The following is a 22,947-nucleotide window of genomic DNA, read 5'->3' on the forward strand; positions in this document are numbered from 1 at the left end:
AAATACAAGTCTAGATTAAACAGATACTGCCTGACATGGCCCCCTGTCTTCGGGGACCCACCCAAACCTGCCCTAAAGCCCTCAGAGGCCCCAGCTCCTCACCTCCCCTCCTGCTCTGGGGGCACTAACAAGAAGGAACTGGATTCAACTCCTGCCCAAGCTCAGTGGGCACCCCAGCTGCCAGGCACCTGGAGGAAAAAAGCCAGCACCAGCCAGAGCCTCCCAAGCCCAGAGAGCCCATGGGCACCTGGCAGATGTCCCTGCCTCTGCAGACTGGCCTGGTTCAGCAGCTTCTCAAAGTCAACAAAGGAAGGTTTTCAAATCCGAAAAGGCTTCTCAAGCCCCTTCTAATCTGTCTGCCATTTTGTTTCGTCTGCTCAGATCAAGTCAAGGGGAACTTGACATTTGGAATACTAACTGCAAATAATCCCACACCAAGGACAGGGCTGGCATGCTGCAGTGTCAGCATGTGGTTCGCAAGGATGGTGGGGACACTCCGAGACACTCCAGCTATCTGCAGAGGGTCCCCAGAAGGCACATGTCGTGTCAGGCCCCTTGGCCATCTGCAGGAGGACCACGCAGAACTGTCAGCTACCCCAGGGGCAGGACTGCACTGTATTCACTGGCCTCCTCAACACCCCTCCCAGGGCGTGGTGGTAGAGAGAGGCTCTGCTGGATGCTCGGTTGGCAGAAACTACGTCACATACTTGAACGCATACAAACAGTGGAAGCGGAAAGGACAAGGAACCAGTACTCTTGCAAGGTCTAGATGTGAGCCCCTGCTCTGAAGTAGCCCTGACATGCCGGGCTGCCTCCAGCTAAGTGCTCTGCTCTGTATACTTCCATTCTCCAACAGATCCCACAGTCGGTCTTCACGGAGGGATCACCAGCAGCCTTGTCACCCCCAGGCCACATGCCTCAATCAGCAGGATACACAGGTAGACCAGATGCCCGATCCCATGACACACGCTCGGGCTTGGTGCACACGCCAGGGCGCAGGCTTTGGGGAACCATTTGTTTTAACCCCTTCTATGCAGTAACCCACTCTGGTCTGCCCTTTTAGCAGGAAGAGGTGCCGGAAGTGCCAAGAGGCCCGGAGAGGCAGAGACTTTAAGGGCAGGCTTTGTGTGGCTGACCTCCCATCTCTGACCTCTGAAGCAACAAGGGCTTGGCTGACACACGGCATTTTTTTCTCAAACTTTTCAAAGACCGCGCGCCCTTTAGGTATAAAAATAAAATCCCAGGACCTCAACTGGGTAATAAAATAAGATACAACGACTATAATTACTCATAATATCATGTAAGTATACAAATGAAGCCCTGTGGCAAATAAAACCAAAATACATACTTGGAACCTCTTGTCCCCCGATTCATTAAGTCAACTCCTACAACTCAAATGCATCCTCCAGGAAGCTGCCTCCAACATCCCCTGATCCCAGTGCCCCTCTTCCATGTTCCCATGCCTGGGCCCCTTCTAAGACAGTGCAGTACCTACAATAAAGCCCAACATATATGTGTGGCTTGCATAGGCCAAATTCAGGGTTTCCTTTCCATTTCCCCAACTAGACCATGAAATCCTTGAGGGGTAATACAGCTGACCCTTCAACAGCACGGGTTTGAACTGCACAGGTCCACTTATTACATAGATTTCTTACAGCACAGTACCATAAATATATTTTCTCTTCCTTATGGTTTTTCTTAGTAACATTTCCTTTTCTTAGCTCACTTTATTATAAAGTACAGTATATAATACACATAACATACAAAACACGCATTAATCAACTGTTCATGCTACCTATTAGGCTTCCAGTCAACAGTAAGCTATGAGTAGTTAAGTTTGGAGGGAGTCAAAAGTTACACATGGATTTTCCATTGGGTAGGGGCTGCCCAGCGCCTTTAACCCCTGCACTGTTCAAGGGTCAACGTCACTTTGCAAGTACCTGGGAAAAGATCTGGCATGTATCTCAAACTGAAAACCCATCTGTTGAATACAATAAGGGAGTGGATGAGGGAGTGGATGGGGACGTGGTCCCTTGCGTCTGAAGAGCCCTGGAAAATCTAAGCCCTGATAATAAGACAACTCTGACCTATCCAGGGGAACTGCACGGTCACTTTAGGTCCCTCTGCTTTAGACAAATATATAAACCCAAGGGGTATGAGCTTGAATTTCCATATAGACCAAGGCAGCAAAGGGAGTTCTCTCTTCCTGGCTGAGGCTAAACAGGGACCCAACCACAAACATCCAGTAATGCTGAACATGACGTGAATGATATAAAAATAGCTGCTGTATCTCTTGCCCCCACCCTTCTCCTCAGCAACACAAAGGGCAGGACAAAGTGACACCCCTAACAAGCCTTAGCTTGTTCCAGCACGGACAGCCCCAGCCTCCTACATCTGGACCAGCTGCTGTGAGCCAATAGGGGATTCCAAATTACATTTTAATTACCATAATTTTTCACAGGTACCTGAAACCACACCGTGACAACAGTGCGAGAAATCCCCTATTGTGATGCGTAAGGTCTGGGGTACCAGTGAGTCTTCCGCGTGGAGGCATCTTTTCTCCCATGCCCGTCATTTCATGGGGCACTTTACAGTTTGCAGAATGCTTCCAGAGACTTTCGCTCTCCCACGGGCTCTAGAGGGTTTAATACCAGTCTCTAAAGTATGGTACCCTCTACAGAGACCTTGTTGTTTTTTGGGTTTTTTTTTTAAGGGGAATTGGGGACTGGGGATGCGATTCTTCTCCCACAGGGTTGCTACAAGAACATTAAAGATCAAATGGAAAGCACAGTGGAGATTTTTTTTTAAAGAGAAAGCACCGTTAGGATAATTCATGCTGGGCCAATAGTGGGTGCTTAACAGCCACATGCCCGGTGTAGACATGTCTATACAGCTAGCAGTGCAGAGAGTGAGCTCTGGAATTAATCTGCCCACAGCTGAATCCAAGCTTTGCAACATTTTCGCTGTGGGATCTCGGGAAAGTTAATTAACCTTTCTGGGCCTCCATTTCATCAACTGCAAAATAAGGATGAGAGCAAAAATCACTTCCCAGGGTCACTATGAGTCCAGGGACATAAATGCCAAGTAAAGTACTTAGCAGAGTACCCAGCCTTAGCACATAGTAAGTACTCGATTTTATGTATGTACGTATGTACGTACGTATGTGTTGCTGGGGGAGAGAGGAATTAAAGTGCCTTAAAATGAGGGAAAGGCAAAATGTCCGGTTTGGCATTTAGCTCCCCGTTCAGGCAGACACTGCAACTGAATTCTGGAAGGGAGGGTGCTGTGCGCAGCAGGACCCCCATGGCTTGCCTGCTCCAGGTCTATCTTAAGGCTTCCCTCTTTCTCCCCCTACCTAGAGGATAAGCACCTTCACGGAAGGAACTGTGTCCTGTTGTGTTTTGGTTAGCCCTCGGGTCCCTAACATGTGACTGGTGTAAAACTTCTGCTCAGTCAATATTTACAAAATTAATTGAACAAATTAATTTATCTCTCCTGCCTCTGTGCATTCCAGATTATCGGAAAGAAGCAGGCTGCACAAAGAAAACCCTCTAAAGGGGCTTGTCTCTTTTCAGCTGCAGTAATATTTGCAAAGGGAGTTGGCGTCCCCATGCATGCCGGGGCACCAGCCCACCAGCACGGCTGTTTGCTGCTGCAGAGAAGCAGAGGCACTTCCTCACAGAGGCCCTGTGGGCTCTGTTCTCAGGGAGGGTGAGCAGCCTCAAGTCCCCCTCACCCATCCTCCCCACCCGTCCCCAAAACTGTGGGCGGCCCCACGCCTGCTGAGGGGCAGCTAGGAGGGGGAAACAGAGGGGCAAGCGGCTCCCACTGAAACCCCAAAAGAAAGCCCACAGGCAGAGAGGAGCAAGCGCACGTTTTATTTTTAGCCACAAATGATGGAAAGTTACTCCCAGAATGGTGCAGATTCTGCCTCATCACCCTCCGTCCCTCTCTCCGGGAGGCCCGGGGGAGAGAAATTTCTGCAGCTCTTGCAGAGGTGGAGAGGGAGAACGCAGACACAGGTGACACCCGGTGGGGGAGAAAGGTGGTCCCTGTGAGCCACCAGTCCCCCCAGCACAGATGGCTGGAAGCAATGGAGGCTCCTGTAAGTCGCTAAGCCTCCACTGGCTATGGCAGCAGGCAGGGTCTGCACCGGAGCCAATCTGAGAACTGGGCCGTCACCAGTCCCCCTCCCCTTGCTGGGAGGCAAGGGGATGTGCAATCAGAAAGACCAGAGTTCTGGTGCCACCTCCGCTGTGTTCTGAAACAAGCAACCAAGTTCACGGAGTCTCCACTTCCTCTTCCACACGTGGTGCCTCCCCAACAGAGCCACTACAGGGAGCAAAGGAAACAATGCCTGCGCACTAGGCACTTGGCACCTGAGTAACTGTGTTTTAACTATTAAACTAAGGTGTTCAAAGGCTCTGCCATGTGGTCTTGGCCAAGTCCTTTCTGTTCTCTGGGCTCCGTGTCTTTCCACCCGCTAAGGAAACGGGTTCACTGGGACAACCTTCCAAACAGGCCAGATCTGGATGCTGTGTACCTTGGCCTATGGGGCTGCAGGCAGAAGTCTCCCTGTTTCAAGTGTTAGGAGCTCCACTCTGAAACCATATCCTGACCTCAAAGTGGGCCCATGCCTCTAGAAACATTAGGAACTCGCAGTGAATTCTGATCTCAAATGTTTATTCCCTCCACCCTCACCCAAAATGCATCCATGGGCCAAACAGAATAGACCCTGAGCTATCCTCTATCCATTCCACAAGGATTTACTACTCCTTTTAGAGTGCTGTGCTGGACAATGAATATTTAGCAAACAGGACAGACCAGTCCCCGCCTTCCCCAAGCTTAATTGCTAAATGCTGTAAAAGTTAATTCTTTTATTATGCTTGTGGTCAGAACTACAAAAGAGAAGTACTGAGAGCCTTGGGGGTCTATACCAGGAGGCCTGACCCACAGAGAATCAGGAAGTGTCCTTGGGGCAGGTGCTAACCTGGAGTGGGGGGGGTGGGGGGGGAGTTAAAGCAAGGGAGGGACACACCTTCTAGGCAGAGAAGGGCCTGTGCAAAGGCACTTGGGGGGAAACGAAGAGAAAACCAGTGCGGCTTGAGGGAGAAAAAAAGAGATCAAAGTGCCCCAAACTGGGGCTGGCAAGGCAGGTTTTCATATATGGATTACCACCACACTCCATGTGAGGCCCCCTCCACCCTCCCCCACCCCCAGAGGGGTTTTCTGGAACCTCTGGTTTTAGGTAAAGTTTCCCTGCACAGCTGAGCCAGGGAAATGCAGATAACCTGGGCACAGTACAGCAGGACAATGTTGGTTCAGAATCCAGGCCCCGCATCCTGGCCTGTAGCTGGCACACCTCCGTCAAGAAGGACCCTCCTCAAGCACACTTTTAGTTTTTCTAAGGTTCCCTGCCTCCCACTCCCACTTGTTTTGCTTGCCTTATTTTTATTTATTTATTTTGAAACTGGGGCCTGCTTACGGTCAAGTTAATGCATTTTTAAAAAGAAAGCCTCGAATGTGCTGCGGCCCTCCCTCAGAGGAGATGGGTGGATCGATAGCCCTCTCAGCCCTCTCCGCGCTCCGCCTCCACCGGCAGGGTGGGGGCGCCAGGCCTCCCCTCCCTGCCCTCACTCCTCCAGCTTCCAAGCCAGGTCTCCCACACCCTGCCCCTGCACCACCCGCACAGCTACGACCCAGGAAACAGAGACTCAAGGAAGGGAGAGGACAACAGTCTAAAGACTTCTAAGTTCCAATGTCAGCGCTGCCTTGAAATCCTGGTGACTTCACCTTCTTCTCTCTCCGTTTTGCTGAACTAAAACGTGGGAATCCACCTAAAAACTGAGGGAAGTCATGGGGAAAGGGATGCGGGATGATGCTGAGCAGGACACTCCAAGGACCCCCCCCATCCTGTCTCTCAGGTCCCCCAACCAGGCAGGCTGTGCCTCCCTGCTGTCACAGACCGTCCTAGCCCACCTCCCCTCCCCCACTGGTGAGCTGCTTGGAGCTCCCTCAAGTGAAAACCCTCCCGATGATGCCTGCCTGCCGACAGATGGGAAGTCCTAAAATACAGCGTATGGATCATGTTTCGTGACTAGCAAAACACGCCAGCCGGGACACTTTGAGAACCCGGCCGGTTTTCAGGAACAGGATTTTACACATTTCCCAGGAGTGGCGGATCTGTGCTCGCCTCCACCCACCCGCAAGGTCTGGAGCCCCGCTCCTGCACAAGGAGATACTCAGGACAGGTGGAGACCTGTAGGGGAGGGGAAGCCCCACAACCAACAGGTTAGCTGTGCCCTACCCCCCTGTGGCTTTTAATATTGTTATTACCGTTTATTGAGCACCTACTGCATTCCTTTGCTGCAGATCAGGTGTTTGGCAGGGGCTCTAAAGCCACACTGTCTGGGTTGCAATCCTGACCCTTCCTGACCCTTCCTAAACTCCATGACCCTGGGCTCATCATTTCACCTGTCTGAGCTTAAGTTTTCTCATCTGTGAAATGCAGCTGGCAGCACGTTGCCCTCACTGGGTCATGGTGAGGAGTGGGTGAACAACCTAAGGTGCGCTATTAACAACTGAAGTCACCATCACACCACAGCAGAACCATCAGGTAGCTATCACTGCTCCCACCCTACAGGAGACAAAATGGATACCACAAGGCCACTGGGGACACTCAGTGGCAGAGGGGCAGGTCTCTCTCTGAAGGGCTACACAAAGGGCCTACAAACCCCTGGACTTATTACGCATAGTTATTTGTACGTGTGAATGTGCAGTGTTTGGATAGGACAGCGATCTCCTCAGCCTCGCGGGGATCTGTGGGCCCGTGAAGGTTAAAGCCGTGCTCCATACTGGACATACACGAGGTTCTCCCTGGCAGAGCAGTTCTGGACACCAGTAGGATTTGGAGCAAGGATCATACCCCATTCCCCTCTCCCCAAGAAGAAATGGGTTCTCGGGAACATCAGTTTCAAAGAGCTCTCGCTGGAGGAAGGAGCGCCACAGGCAGTTAACTGTGCGGGCAAGCCTCCTGGAAGGGAAACCACACACTACACGGGTTCTAGAATCTAAGAGGACGTGCAGCTTGGCAAACCGAGGCAGGTGGTCTGGGTTCCCAAAGGCTCTGAGAAAACCAGAGGGGAAGAAGGGAGACGGCAGCACAGAGCCAGGCACCAGGCAGCTGGGGAAGCACAGGTGAGGAGGGTGCGGTAGCCAGGAGGCACCTACGGCTGGATGGCTGGGCTCAGTCAGCAATGTGGACTGCTATTACCCCACTGCCCTTGACCTCCTATGGGCAAGGGACATGTTTAGAAACTAAGTCATACCAACAAAATAGAAATCAGGGTATTAACAATATTAATTTTTTGGATAGCAGAAGTGCCAGAGTTCTGTCTCTCTCATCCACGACACTGCTTGGAAATAAGACATGAAACTAATCTACTCACAAAGCTACCTGTGTAAAGCACATGATCAGTCTCAGCATAATGAATATTTGTACTTCTGCAGAAGTAGACTCTTGAAGGCCCCCTCTGGGAATGGGTGATCCAAGCCACTCCCAGGAAAGCTATCATTCTGGAGACAGAGTGAGGAGATTAAAGTATGTCCACAATACTTCCTTGGATCCCTTGTGGTTTGGTCATTTAGGGATGTACCACTGTCCTCTCTGTAACGACTGACAGAAAGGGTGGTGAATCTTCTGGACTCAACATGTTCTGTATCTTCAGAGGGGTGAAGGCCTTGTAAGAGGTGAAATCATTGGAGGAAATGCCTAATTAATTTTCTTTTCTTTTTTTGGGGGGGGGGGGAAGGCGACAGAGAGGAGGGATGGCAGAGAGAACAAAGTCCGCCCGCTGCGTAAGCCCTTGCCGCCTGCAGACAGCGCTCTGAAGCCTACAGGCGCGTGGTTGTAAATTTCATCTGGCGTGTGTGGTTTTCAGTCGCAGCATTTTGAGGATACATATAATCCTGACTTCCTATTTACATTACATTGGTTTTCACCAACACAATAGCTACAAATGCTTTTTGCTCCACTCTTGTCATCTGTGTGGAAATCCTTCTCAGACAGGGAGACTGTAAAGTCGTGGGAAGAATTCTCATGCGTGGCGAGCAGACTGATCTCAGGTCTCTCTGCTCCTACAGGAAACTTCTGGGAAGGATGAAAAGGGGCTGGCCCAATCCATTAGACACTACCCACCTGGCTTCATGTTTATCCACAACAAAATACAGAAGCCCCTATTTTTAAAAAAAAATCTCTAATGACATTACAGTGCTTGCCCTTCCAATAACACAGCTCCAAGCCTGCCTGGAACAGACACCAAGAAGCACATTTCTCACTTGCAAGGAAGAAACTAAGGCACTTAAAGAACCTCCATATCCAGAGGTTCCCAACCACCTTCCCCATCACCTTCATCCAGAGGACAGGGAGAGTAAATCCTGGCTTGATCCAAGTGGCCTCAAAATTAATAGGGCAGGGAGAAAAAGCCCGTCTGTAGTTCTAAGGTCATCACTGAAGTACTTGCAAGTACCTTTCCTCCAAGTTTCTTCTAAAAACCCTGGTCTCCATAGAAGCTTCTCACTGTAAAGGCCAGGCAGTGTCTCACCCCTGTGCAAGGGGGGGCAAGCCCAGAACACAGCACACACAAGATTCCTAACATAAATGTACCTGACTGCAATTACAGAATTGATTAGGATCTTTGAGGCCCCTTAAAACAAGAAGTTGAACACACTCTGCATTTAGGGTCAGCACCGTCACCCTGTGTTGTAGGTTGAACGTGTCCCTCTACAAGTCCTAACTCCAGTACCTGTAAATGTGACCTTATTTGGAAACAGGTCTTTTGAAGATGCAATAAAGGTAAGATGAGGTCATGGTGGATTCGGGTGGGACCTAACCTACGACTGGCGTCGTAAAATAAGAGCAATTTCAGCACAAAGGACACACAGGGAGACTGCCATGTGACGACAGAGGCAGAGCCTCATTCAAGCCAAGGAATGCCAAGGGCTGCCAGCAATGCCAGAAGGTAAGAGAAAGGCACAGACAGAACAGATCCTCTTCTGGGGCCTTCAGGGGGAACACGGCCCTGCCGACACCTTGATTTCAAACTTCAAGTCTCCAGAACTGAGAAATAATAAATTTCTGTTGTTTAAAGGCAACCCGTTTGTGGTAGTCTATCACTGCAGTCCGGGAAACTAATCCATCCTGAATCTTTCCAACCCTCCAATCACCAACTACACTCTCACCCACCCCATTCCTCCTTCTCTGCACCGTTGCCCATGCAGTGTCGCGTGACCCACCTTGACATCCGTGCCAGCACTCTTGACTTTCGACCATCCTCTGGCACAGGTCAGAGTCCCCATCCCCAGCTGGGTCACAGTGACACAAGGTCATCTTTACTGGGTGGTGGACTGTACCCCTTGGCCTGCCAACTGAGCACAGCCAAGTCGAGTCTGAGGCAATGCACAAGGTGTTGGGAAATACAGAGATGTAGGGAAGCAGGTGGAAGGTGGCTGGAAATTAAGAGAGTTGGCCGAGAGAGGTAGAGAAAAGGAGAAAGTTCACAAAGGATCCTGAAGGTCCAGGGCACAAACAAGAGGCAAAGAAAGTAGACCTCATCTGCCCTGCCTGCCATGGCCAGCCACGTGCTTGTAACTCCCTCCTCCACCAACTTGACGCCTGCCTGGAACTTTACTTCAACCGCCTGCCAAGCAGGTTAACACCCAGATTGCTGACTACCCACACAGCTGTTGCACTTTGAGCTTCTGCAAAGAGAAAGCCAACCCACTCCCATCCAGGGGCTGGGCTTTATTTGTTTGGGATTTTCAATACCTAGAACTTGGTGTGGCCAAGTCAACATAGGATGGCCAAATGCTGGCCAGGCAGACCAAATGGGGTTAAAGGTTGCACATGTTGCCTCACCTTTGCTGACTTTAAGGAGCAGAATCACCTAGAGTCCTGGGGCATAAGGGCAGGTGGATCCCAGTCTCACTCCCCTCCTACAGTCACAGCTCAGATGGCAGCACCAATGCGCCTCAAGCAGCAAGCCAGGGGACGGACAGCAGTAGCCGGGAAAGTTGAGTAGCCGCTAAATCTCACTTGCACCTCTATGAAACCACCAGAAACAAAGGAATCCTCCGGCAGGGGCAGTGATGATGGTGATACACATCTAGCTGGTTACAGACCACACCAGGACCTTGTAACATAATCTTCCTAAGCTCTGGTGCTCACACTTGAAGCAAATCCACAGAAGGAAGCCGGCCTCAACTGACAGGTACGGCTCTGGACAAGCAGCCTGAGACATTATCTTGTTGAGAACCTCGGCTGGGCTAGAGACCCAGCTCCACTGCCTGCAAGCTGTATGCCACACATCCAGCCAAAAAGATTTACTGAGCACCTGCTATGTGCTCTCAGTGGCCTCACTTGCAAATTTAGAGTGACAATACCTGCCTTAATGAAGCTCTTCTGAGGACAGAGCATGACGACAAATATAGAATGCCTGGCACAGTGTTGGGCATATTAAAAAGAGCCACGGTGAAAGAAGAGGTCAGAGTTCTTATTTATTAGGGTCCTATTTTCCAAATCAGAGCTTGAGACCCAAGGTCTACAGCAATGCCATCCCATAGTATGTCAGCGCTAAAGGACAGGCACAGTTATCATCTGTGCTATTTATTCCCTCCCAGCACCTGGGCACACGGTTAGCACCTGAGCACACGTGTGCTGGGCACATGGTTAGCACTCAAATGTCATATGAACAAAATAACTGCCAGGCATCCTAAGGCACCCAATGTTGGATGCAAGGCTATCAAAATGGTCCTGACACACTAAACGAAAGGACAGAATCTGAGGTTATAAACAATCCTGCCCCCCCCCCCCCGCCCCCTCCCCTGCCCCTCCACCAGGCAATGAAAGGGCCACAGGCTCCCGGCAAATGAAACCAAATTAAAAGAGGAAGCCAGCAGGGAGCCGCCTGTGGTTTCAGCCTCAGAGAAGCAAGCTGGCTTGTCTGGGAGCAAACGGGTAAAGGATTAGTGACACCTTAGTTGTCACTGAGGGCTGGGGGGTGTCATCAGAGGAGATGGGTAGCCAATGAGGAAACAGGTGTAGAAGGGCCAGAAAAACATATCACAATCATTGTTTTTGCGGTTGTCTTTTTCAAGAGATGGCTCCCACTTTGGTCAGGACTTACAACACTGTCCCTTTTTTTTAACCTCCCTCCCTTCTACCCATTTCCACTTCAGGTTCAAGCACCCTGGCAACTGTCCTGAAACTCACAACCCAAGGTGCTGGTCCATCACCCACCCGGGGTCCCTCCAGCCATGACTGTTGGCCGTCACTCCAACTCTCCTGCCCCAGATTACACCTCACCGAACCCAAAACCCAGGGTACTGACCTGGACGCCTTTACCATTTAACCTCTAAGGGCCGAGCCTTACCTGCCACTCCCAACCTAGGACTATTAAGACCCACTAAGATCTAGGACTCGGGGCACCCGTGTGGAAAGGTAGGACAGCAGAGGGACAGTTGGAAGACGCAGGGATCCGAAGGCCAAACCGCTGCGTTCCTGTGTGACTGGAGGGGCACGCTGTTTCTGTTCCCCGAGCTCCAGTTCTGCCATCCGCAGAAACTGGCACACGGTAATAACAGTACCTCCCAACTGGGCTGTGGGGAGGGCTAAAAGAAAGAACAAGGGCATGCTGCCGAATGGTTGGTTCTCTTTCAGAGGGAGCTACAAATGCTGTCACTAGGTACTCTGGTCTTCCCTTTCTCACCACTGAAGAATGGACCAGAGTACACGCTCGAAAAGCGGGCCAAGTGCAAGGCAGCCCTCGCAGGGCAGAAGAGGTCCCGTTTTTCTCAAGTGATTAACAGGTCCAAGAAAGGCTGCGGCGCGATTTACAAGGGCCACAGCCAAGAGAGATTTATAGGCGTATGGCCTTCGGATGGTTTTCTAAGACTGCACATCCTCGTTTGGCTGAGGATCTCAGCAGCAAGTAATTTTCTAATTGATTCATTAGCACTCCAATCAACTACTACTTTAGACACAAAGGGCCCTGCTTGGGTCTGAATGCCTGAGCCAGGGATGCTGGCTGAATGGACCACTCCCGCTCCTGGGCTAGCTCTGCCCAGGGACTGTGAAGAGAAGTCCCACACGGAGGCCCTCCAGAAACCATACCTACACGGAAACAGAAACAGAGCCTACGCAGCTTCTTAACTGTTATTTTTCGTAATGAGGATTTTGTGACTAGAACGTGATAATGCAAAAATGCTAAGTGGGAAAAAAAAAAAAAAAAAAAAAAAGAAGAGCCTGAAAGGAAATACTCCCCCCACCCCCACCCAACCACCACCACCACCACCAAAAGAAGTTAGCACAAAGTTCGTTTTGGTGGTGGAATGATGGGGTGACTTTTTCTTCCTTCTACTTTTCAAAATGAGCACGTACAGGACATATAATTCCTTCGGTTTTCTCAGGTGTAAAGCTACAGCAATTACACCCAATTCCCAGTTACCGTAAGGATGAAATTACATTATGTATGAATAAGCAGTGCCCAAGAGCTGTGGGCACCGGACAGGGTGGGCACTGGACAGCAGTGCCCAAGAGCTGTGGGCCAGGCTTACCCACCCGCTCAGCAACTAGGAGGCCAACCCGCCTCTCAGGCCAAAAATCAAAGTTACACTCAGGGAGGTTATAAATTACTCCGGTCACATGCGAACTGTTGAAGCCACAAATGCTAAAAATTCACAGATCTCAAGGGTAAGGCTGTGAGAATTTAAATATAAATTAAGCTTTAAAAACAATCTTCCTTCATTGTTCCATATTCCTCTGGCATGTGGGATATTCATTTAAGACAAGGTTCCCCAACAGATCAACCTAACAGGGAGGAACTTCCAGCAGATACCGTAAGGGAACGGTGAGAAACTTCGCTGGGTCCTCATGAGATTCAGGGCCCGCCTGCTGCCTGTACCTCGAGCTGGAGAGAAGTTCTCGAACGTAACGTGGCATTCTGGGAAGACTCCTGACTCACCCGAGGCTGGATCAGCACTCTCAACCCACTCAAGCAGACAGCCAGCCACCTACCCATCCACCCATCCAAACGGCTCTAAGTTCATTCTCCATAAGGAACTCCCAAGAAGCAGTGGGAACTCTGGGCAAACTAACAGGCCTCCTTATTATGAAAGATAAAACGTATCAAGCACCCTCAGTCTGCACAGCTTTGGGCCAGACGGGGCTCAAGGTACATAAAAGGACCAAAGGCCTTTGTTTCCTCATCAAGACGCACAAGTTCAGAACTAGCACGGGACACTTTAGGAAGCTTGAAGGAAATGGATTCAAGTCCTACTTCACCTAGGAAGGACTAACTTGTTACTCCAGGAAGTGGCATTCTCCAGGGAAGCCAAATGGATCCAAACTTCTTGGGCTGGCAGGTACGGAGGCTTCCTCAAGTGACATCATGAAAAGGAGTCAAACTTTTCCACAAGACATCCTGAGGGAAGCTTTGCCAGAAACCCCCCTCCACTTCCCGTGGGGCTTCATCTCCAAACCCCCACCTGCCTTCCCCTCACCTCCCACTCCCACCCTCCAGAGAAGGAAGTGATCCATTTTGTGTCTTATTATGGCAACATTAACACAACAAGGCAAATGTAAGATGTGGGCGGCTATCCTGGGAGTCTCACCTGGCTAGGCCCTGCAGCAGGAAGCCGCTGCATTTCAGTCATCTTTTTGACCATCAAGGACCTACCATGACTGGCCCTGTACTCACTACTATTACTCTTAACAGAAATGCATACACAACGCAAAACTGGAGAACTCAAGCAACTGCTTTAAAATTTCAATATGACAGTGGGGGGAGAGGGGGACACCTGGGTGGCTCAGTCGGTTGAGCATCCAACTTCGACTCCGGTGATGATCTCAGTGTTCGTGGGTTCAAGCCCCGCTTCAGGCTCTGTGCTGACAGCTCAGAACCTGGAGCCTGCTTCGGATTCTGTGTCTCCCTCTCTGCCCTTCCCCAGCTTGTGCTCTGTCTCTCAAAAATAAACAAACATTGGGGCACCTGGGTGGCTCAGTCAGTTAAACGTCTAGCTTTGGCTCAGGTCATGATCTCGCAGCTCGTGAGTTCAAGCCCTGCATTGGGCTCTGTGCTGACAGCTCAGAGGCTGAAGCCTGCTTCAGATTCCATGTCTCCCTCTCTCTCTGCTCTTCCCCAGCTCACGCTTTCTCTCTCTCTCTCAAAATAAACTCAAAAATAAACATTAAGGGGCGCCTGGGTGGCTCAGTCGGTTAAGTGTCCGACTTCAGCTCAGGTCATGATCTCACGGTCCGTGAGTTCAAGCCCCGCATCGGGCTCTGTGCTGACAGCTCAGAGCCTGGAGCCTGCTTCCGATTCTGTGTCTCCCTCTCTCTCTGACCCTCCCCCATTCATGCTCTGTCTCTCTCTGTCTCAAAAATAAATAAACATTAAAAAAAATTAAAAAAAATAAATAAACATTAAAAAAATTTTTTAAATTTCAATATGGGGGTAAATTCTTTGTTATTTTATCCTACTGTAAAACAGAGGATGGTGAATGATAGAAGAACTACAACAAGATCCATGAGGCTCAACTAAGATCCCCCATAACAAGCACAAAACCTACCCAACCCTGCAGAACGTAAGCAGATTCTGAGGGGCATGTCTCCTGAATAGCAACCCCAAGAACACAGGAGAAACTGGGGGCAGTGGGTCAGAGGGAGGAGCTGGGCCTCAGGAGCTGTGGGTTTCAGTGCTGGAACCTGACGGTCATGTGTCCTCAGGCAGTCATTCCATCCCGTGTGGCCCTTGGTTCCCTCATCTGTAAGGAAACCACTAAGGCTCCCCACATACCCCTGCCGTGGGGAAGGCAGGTCTCTGAGGGCCTAGGCCAACTCTGGAGTGGATACCGAGTTTGTTTTATTTATTTTGCATGTAAGGAGACTTGGGCTCTCTAATTAGAACAGGGCACATCTATTCTTTCCATGGAAATCAGGCAGGCCCACTGTGAGAGAAAGAACTTTGGGCCAAAATCTAAGCCAAAGTGGGAAAGAGCAAAATCACCTCTACTTTTATATCCCAGAGGTCCCAGAAATCTTTACCTGAACCCGCATGCCCCCACTCTACCCAGTGACTTACCCACTTATACTATACACACACACACACACACACACACACACACACACACACACACACACACCCACACCCATCTAGCTACACAGACACACAGCCCAACCCCAGCAGCTTCAGCCTTGCAGATCTTTTCCTTTGGTGGTTCTGAGATGCTTCACTTACAAAGGCCCTGAGGACGTGCTAAATTCCCCCACTACCCCAAGCCAAGATCTCTCTGTGTAGGAAAAGTAGAGCTTGGGTATCCAAGTGAACCACAGGCAGAATCAGAACCCAATTCTGATTACCATCTCCAGAGTCCATGGAGGTCAGACCAAGGTGGGCAGGGTTCCGAGGCCCAAGATGTGGCCTGACCCCTGCCTCCCCCACACAGCAGCCCAAGGACAAGGGCTTAAAATGCATTAAAATGCACTGAATTGGGCAAAATTACACCCAAGCCCGATAAAAACTAGGCAAAACCCTCAAGCCACCTTCTATGTTATTGAAAAACCAACCTGAGGCCCGGAAGTACAGAGGGAACTTTGCCAAGATGCTGCTTCTACCCCTGGATGTGGACCGAGGGACCTGACGGGTGGAATATGATGAAGTCAATTCCGGTGTTTTAAGAGATGGGAGACTGTGGTGCAGAGGGGACCGACCACCCAAAGCACACAGGGACCAGACGTTGAGCTGGTCACACACAGGCTGCAGGTGGCACCTCTATGTCCTCCCCAGAACACTCCCACATCCCAACACGGGCCATGCTGGCCAGCAACGGGTGAGTCTCTCATTCCACTGACCCAACCCGATCTTCTGAACCAGAAAACCGAAGCCTGTGGCCAGTACACCCTACCATCCATGGACTCTCCTGATCATGTAAGGGTGCCTGTCCCTCTGACATCTACAGTGCACTTCCCAATCTCCCAAATTCCCACCCACCAAGAACCACACATTCCGGCCCAACCTTCTCACACATGGGCCATACACACAGCGGATGGACAGGCCATCAAGGACCTGGCACAGTGGGGGCAAGTCCTCGTCTGGGATCCAGAAGACCCAAGAGTGGATATGCCCTTGCCTCTGGTCCTCAGCTTCTGCATCTATGAAATGGGAACAGTGAACCTCCACAGCCACCCGCCAGGCCTTTAACACACAGACCTCGCTCTTTCAAAGGGAGGGACGACACCACCTAAAATTCCCTCACGAATCTCAGGCATGCTCAACCTCTCTAGAAGGAAGAAACGGAGGACAGCAAGAAACCCACGAAGTCAACCAACTGGAACTCCCTGTGAACCGGGGCCCGAGCTAACAGAGAACTCTACGCAGGACACGGTGCTTAGAAAAGCACGGCATCTACACATACCAATTACCAGGCCCATGGATTTCTGGGCAATCCCAGCCAAGGCGAAAAGAGAAACAGAGCAGACCCCTCTGAGAAAGGTGTCCTCAATACAAGGTCACTCTAAAAGGAAGGCCCCTCGCAGACTGGGAGACCGGGAGCCTCTCTGGCCAGGACTGTGGTGTGAACTAGGTATTCTGTCCTACTTCCCTCTGCTCTGGGCACAGGGCTGGGAGCACAGGAGACGCGCAATGAATGTGTTGAACTGAACCGAATTTCTGGACCACATCCATCTGGAGGTAAGTAAAAGAGGAGGGAATACCAAGTGCAGATATTGCCCTGGGGGGGGGTCTCCCCCCACCTTACACAGGGGCCCCAAATTTTAAAGAGGATTTTTGTCCAACTAAACAAGTTCCCTGAAAACCCTTCTAAAAAGCCAGTCCCTCTCAGGGCGCTAAAAAACAGGATTCCGTTTACACAGTGGTGTTTTAAGAAGGCCGCTATTGTATGCAGGAAAGCGAACCTGAGCGCACACCCTTCTATCCACACCCCCCCCCCCCCTTGTGCCAGGGGACAAGTCCCACGCTAGGGTTCCTGGAACCCAGCTCCCTCTCCTCCGCCCACCCTGCCTGGCCAGACCCCCATTAACGCACTGCTAGTGCCATCAACACTGTTGTTTTGGAATGTGCCAGTAATTCTAGTGGCAGGAACAGCAAGCTTTAAGCTCAGCAGAGAAACCAGCTGGAGAGGCAGCCTCATGAAATAATGAAATGCCAAACCAACCCCTACATCTTCTCCAGTCTCTCAGGTCACCTACCAGATTAGAAGGCCTGTTGCTACGGCAACCATATCTTGCAAGTGCCGGCTGAACTTCCCCATAATTTTTAACCCTTTAACTAGCTCGAGGAGGGTGGTGTGCAGATGAGCCCAAACCGAGGAGAGTTGGCCAGCTCTGGCTCTGGCTCTGGCGGCGCTTTTACAAATTAAAGCAAGGACGGAGGCAAACAGCGGACGGGGGGGAAGGGCGAAGGTCTCACTTAAGCAAACAGACAAAACAGCACACATCCACCTTCCCTTCCCACCGTCCTGCCACAAAACCACCGCGAGGAGTGGCAGCACAGCAAACTTTTCAGGCACCTGGCAACTCGCGCGGAGCACAGGAGCCGGCGACAAGATGGGAATAAACAAAGGCAAGATGGGACCGTGCCTGCCCCTCCCGGCCAGGCTCCGTGCCCTCGCGCTGCAGACTATTGCCGGGCCCTTCTGTGGTAAGCAGAAGGCGGACAGGAGCCAGGCGGAGGGGGACAGATGGCCAGGCAAGCACTGGCACTTTCCAGTTGTCTGATGGGCGCCTGCTGCCAAACAAGCTCCCACCTCCCCGCGGCGCACCCCCCCCCCCCACCATACACACACAGCTCCCGGAAACTGCGGTGCATATGCTCCAAGGGGAGCCAGAGCTCAGGGGGCCGGCTCTTCCCGCCCCTGACCCCCCACATCTGCAACTCATCGGAGATGCACAGGCAGGGGCCTCCACTCCCGCAACCGCCCAGACCGCTCCCTCCCTCCTTCCAGAGGGAGAGTCTCCCACCCACCCACCCCCAGACACCGAACCCTCTTTGTGCTCAACGACCAGAGTTCAGGGGGTCCCTGAGGAATAAATCTTTAAGATGACTTTCCTCAGCCTCTTGGATTTGACAGGAGAAACTTCATAAAACCACGCAGGGGCAGAAAAACTCGGGCTGGGCTTCGGCACTGGGGGTGAGGCCCCCTCGCCTCACGCCATACCTTCCGTGGGGGGAGACTTGGAGGAGAAAGGAAACAGGGCCCACCGATGGGAGCACAGGAGGCCTGTGTGGTTTCCCCGAGGGCTGAGAAGGGGTCCCTGGACGGAAGGACGCAAGGAAGGGGGGCTGATTCCTCGAGAGAGCAAAGACAGAAGCAAAGGGGGTAGGAGGCAGGAGAGGAAGGGAAGAAAGCCAGGTACCCAGGACCCAAAGGACAGGCTGGGCAGCAGCAGGGGGTGGGAGGCACTGCCCACGTCTCCCCAGAGTGCCTAACACAACACCCCCGCCACCCCGCCAAAGCAGGCAAGGGGAAATTGAGGCCACTGTGCTGGGCACACACCACAGCCCCTCTCCTGACAGAAGGCTTTGGATTCACTTAGAAAGTTGGGCAGGGGAACTGGCAGGAGGGGGCAGGATGTGCAACATGGGGGTGGGCAGTGCTTCAGCAGTGTGTTCTGGAGGGCAGGGAAGGGGTTCCCAGGCACTGTACTGGCTCTATTGGGACAGAAAAAGGAGAAAATGCAACCCTGCCCACCCTGTCACCTCACCCCCGCCTCAAGCACTGCCCGGCCAGCCTGGCCACCTCCACCTCTCACCCCCGCCGGGGGACACCTGGGAGGAAATCCAGTCCAGTGAATTAAAGCGCTAATGTTCTCTTTGCCAAGTGATTAACGAGACGTACCACAAACGGCACGGCGCCCAGAGAGGAGTGAGGATTTTTATTATCATGCTCACCCGTCACCCAGGCCTTCTGCACGCACAGCAGCCGGTCAGTCAGGTTAAAGAGGACCAGAAGAGCAGCCATGGGGTGGGGGCGGCTAAGGGTAGGCCACATCCCTGGGAAGAGGAAGGGAGGGCACTCTAGCTTCGACTAGAGTTTTATCACTGGGCAGCAAGCACTGGCCACCGTGATACCTGGGGGACACTTCCAGGAGCAGCCGGGAGGGGCCCTTCAAAGAAGGATGCTCCAAAGCCAAGGCAGTTGGGCAACCAGTGCTAACTTCCCCTACCATCTAGACATGGGGTCCTTATATTGGGGTCTCCTTCCCTAACCTACTCAAGGGCAGGGCTGTGACCACACCTTTATATCCCTCTGCAGGGTCCAGGATGGGGCAGGAGCTCCAAGAACACTGGGAAGATAAAAAGGAATCGGCTTTTTTCCATTTTAGCCCACCAGATGGGTAGGCTGCCACCAAGCTTACCCATTGTTTGGTCTCATCTATCCAAATCCTTTGGTTCCCTCAACAAATCCATGTCGAGCACTTTCTATGTGCCAGGCACCAGGCACCATGCATACAACCGTGAAAACTACTGCCCCTCAAGGAGCACCTCTTCCATGGCAACTATCCCCTGTACTCTGCCGGCTTTCCACCTGCCTTGTGCTCAGCAGGCCCTCGGTATCTGATGGCTACACCGAATCCTTGGATTCTCATTAGGTGTGCCCCTAACGCTTGGCCAGCCCACCAGCTCAGGTGGGACAGAGGAAAGCAAGGGCAGGGTAGGAGGGTTTCTGTGCAAATCCCAGTACCTGTTGGCCAGGGCTGAGCAGCCAGAACCCTCACAGACAATTCTATTCTACAACCGGCAAACTAAAGACCCTTTCTCAGGAGCTGCAGCTCCAGACTCACTCCAGGGTGGGAGAGAGTACCAAGAAAAGATGCAAGAAGCCTTCCAGCTTAGCCTTCCAGCTAAGTTAGCCTTCCAGCTACAAAGGCTAACTTCACTTGCCATGTGACAGGAGAATGGGGACAAGCTGACTTCTACCCTCTGGACCCCAGTATCCCCTGCTGGCGAACCAAGGGAGTTGTCCCGTCTAATCTCTGAAGACATTCGAATAAGCAACATTAGAAGAGCAGCACCATCCTGGCTGGACAGGGGTTTTGAACAAAGAACCCAGCGAGGAGGATTCCAGGCAGAGTGGGCCTCCCGCTACGGAGTCCCCACCCACGCTCTCAACAACACAGGGAAATTCTACCCACAGCTCTGAATAATAATAGAAGTAACATTTAGGTAAGGTTGGGGATTAAGCTAAACCTCACATAAGAGGCAGGGATGTTGGCATTTGGAAGCAGGAAACAGGCCTGGGAACGCACTTAATACCTACCACAGAGCAAAGCGGATCGCGGCCAGCTCCTGACTCAAGAGCATCTTCGCCCCTGCCACACTTCTCCCTCTTGCCAACTCCAGACACTTCGAGGGTGCCAGGCCAAAGAGTGGGGCTGGAGGTCAGTTTGGGGAGCCACATTTTCAGAAGAACATTGGCAAACCAGAAGCCAGGAGAGAAGCCTTCCAAAACAGAACAGGAGCTATTTTAAATGGAAACCCACTGGTGCAGGTGGGGGAGTTTTATGGAAAGAATAGAGAACATGAATGAGTTGCTATAATTACCCACCCCCCCCAAGAAAGCTGTCATAAGGAAGAGGGAGTCTTTCTACTTAGTGGTGGTAATACCAAGAACAGACATTAATTCTAATTGTCTAAAACTGAAATGTGCTGCCCTGTCAGGTAGTGAGTTCCCCATCAATGAAGGGGAAGCAGACACTGGAAAGAAAACTTGGGCCAGGGAGTCTCAAGTTCAGAAGGGACTTTAGAGGTTATCAAATGGTAAGGTGCTGATGGGAAGAAAATGCAAAGGGGAGCATTCAGGCTGTGCATGTTTTAAAATGGCTTTTCCTGGGGCACCAAGGCGGCTCAGTCACTTGGGCATCCAACTCTTAATTTTAGCTCAGGTCATGGGATCAAGCCCCAAGTTGGGCTTTGTGCTGGGCGTAGAGCCTGTCTGAGATTCTCTCTCTCTCCCCCCCCCCCCACCCCCTCTGCCTCTGCCCGTCCCCTGCTCACGCTCTTTCTCTGTCTGTCTCTCTCAATAAAATACCCTTTAGGGGTGTCTGGGTGGCTCAGTCTGTTAAACATCTAACTTTGATTCAGGTCATGATTTCACGGTTCGTGGGTTTGAGCCCCATGTGGGGCTCTGAGCTGACAGCACAGAGCCTGCTTCACATTCTGTGTCTCCCTCTCTCTCTGTCCCTCCCCACTTGTGTGATCGCTCTTTCTCTCTCTGTCTCAAAATTAAACGAACATTAAAAAATAAAATATCCTTGGGGCGCCTGGGTGGCTCAGTTGGTTGGGTGTCCGACTTCGGCTCAGGTCATGGTCTCACGGCTCGTGGGTTCGAGCCCCGCGTCAGGCTCTGTGCTGACAGCTCAGAGCCTGGAGCCTCTTTCAGATTCTGTGTCTCCCTCTCTCTCTGTCCCTCCCCACTTGTGTGAGCATGCTCTCTCTCTCTCCGTCTCAAAATTAAACAAACATTAAAAAATAAAATATCCTTAAAAATAAAAGAAATAATAAAATAGCTTTTCCTTAAAAAGGGGGGTGGGGTGGGTAGGACTCCTAAGGGGACATGAACATGTTCTTCCTGCCCCTCACTAACCTGCAGAGGGTGTTTTATAAATAGAAAGTCTCCCCAGACATCCTTGGTCAAATTCTTCCCCACTGCAGAGGTCACTGTTTTTGTGGCCAAAGCTGCAGGTGGTGACTGAGAAGTTGGGTAAGTAAGGAAAACTCCATTATGTAAAAACTCAAATGCTTAGGATGCCTCTGTGGAGCAGACAATCAGAAAATGAGTCGGGGAACAGACCCCGTGTAAGAAACAAGGCAGGTAGGTATTCTCCATTTTGGGGGGGGGGGGGTGGGGTGCCATGCTGGAATCGATCACCAACATTGCCCAATCTGGCATGCTGAGGGTAGAGGGCAGCCACAGAGATCAACATTCATCACCCATGCTGGGAAAATGTTCAGATCACAAATCGGTAACCACCATGAAGCCAGAGCTCGACCTCCTGCCACTGCTGGGTGTCAGTGAGAACTAAGTGTATTGTAACTGCTACTCCTTCAGGGCCTTGTTCACTTGCCGAATACAGAGGACCTAGAACAGTGCCCAGCACATAACATGTGCTCAAGAAATACTCGTAGAGGGGCGCCTGGGTGGCTTAGTCAGTTAAGCACCTGACTTTGGCTCAGATCATGATCTCATGGTTCGTGGGTTCGAGCCCCACATCGGGCTCTGTGCTGACAGCTCAGAGCCTGGAGCCTGCTTCAGATTCTGTGTCTCCCTGTCTCTCTGGGCCCCTCCCCTGCTTGGGCCACCCCTCTCAAAAATAAATAAACATTTTTTAAAAGTTCCTTGAAAGGAAGGAAGGAAGGAAGGAAGGAAGGAAGGAAGGAAGGAAGGAAGGAAGGACAGACTGACTTGTAGAAAGAATGGGTATTTAAAACAAATGAGCAGACCAAGTATCTTTTCCCTTAGTTTTAGAGTCAATTGCATAACTTCTTTTCTCCCGCTGATTCACCTCTCTCCTTGTGTTCAGGCTCAAAATATTACACGAAAATTATTTTTGCATTCCCCGCATCTATGGTGGGATAAAGGAGCTGTCTAGAAGCTGAGGGTAGGAAGTTATGGCATGGGAATATGGAACCCTCAGTTTGAGCTCCACAAAGGTAGGAATTTTGGTCTGTTTTGTTCACTGCTTTCTCCCCAACGATGTGGTATAACAACACTGACACCAGGAATGCACTCAACAAACATCTAAAAAGCATCAGCAAACACATTCACTGTACTATCTTGGCAAGTCACTTCTCTCTATGGGGCATCTTTTCTCAGCTATAAAATAATAATGCCAGAGGGGCTCAGGGGTCCTCAGCCAGTTTTTACGGGTTC

At 51.2% G+C, this 22,947-nt stretch overlaps 1 protein-coding gene across 6 annotated transcripts in view; it reads right to left on the reverse strand.

Moving 5' to 3' along the window:
* The window catches only part of SSBP3 (single stranded DNA binding protein 3), a 166,116-nt gene that overhangs the window by 97,929 nt on the left and 45,240 nt on the right, over positions 1-22,947 (reverse strand). For 2 of the 6 annotated variants that reach the window (XM_086717056.1, XM_086717055.1), the window contains exon 1: positions 20,335-20,516. The exons of the other annotated variants lie outside the window; for them this stretch is intronic. In XM_086717056.1, coding sequence (XP_086573182.1) covers positions 20,335-20,475 — 141 coding nt within the window. In that variant the 5' untranslated portion in view covers positions 20,476-20,516. Of the gene's footprint in view, positions 1-20,334; positions 20,517-22,947 lie in introns of those variants that run through there. 6 annotated transcript variants of the gene reach the window in all.

The sequence above is a fragment of the Puma concolor genome, chromosome C1 (genome assembly GCF_028749965.1).
Source record: "Puma concolor isolate L17-30 chromosome C1, mPumCon1.1.hap2, whole genome shotgun sequence".
NCBI classification, from domain to species: Eukaryota; Metazoa; Chordata; class Mammalia; order Carnivora; family Felidae; genus Puma; species Puma concolor.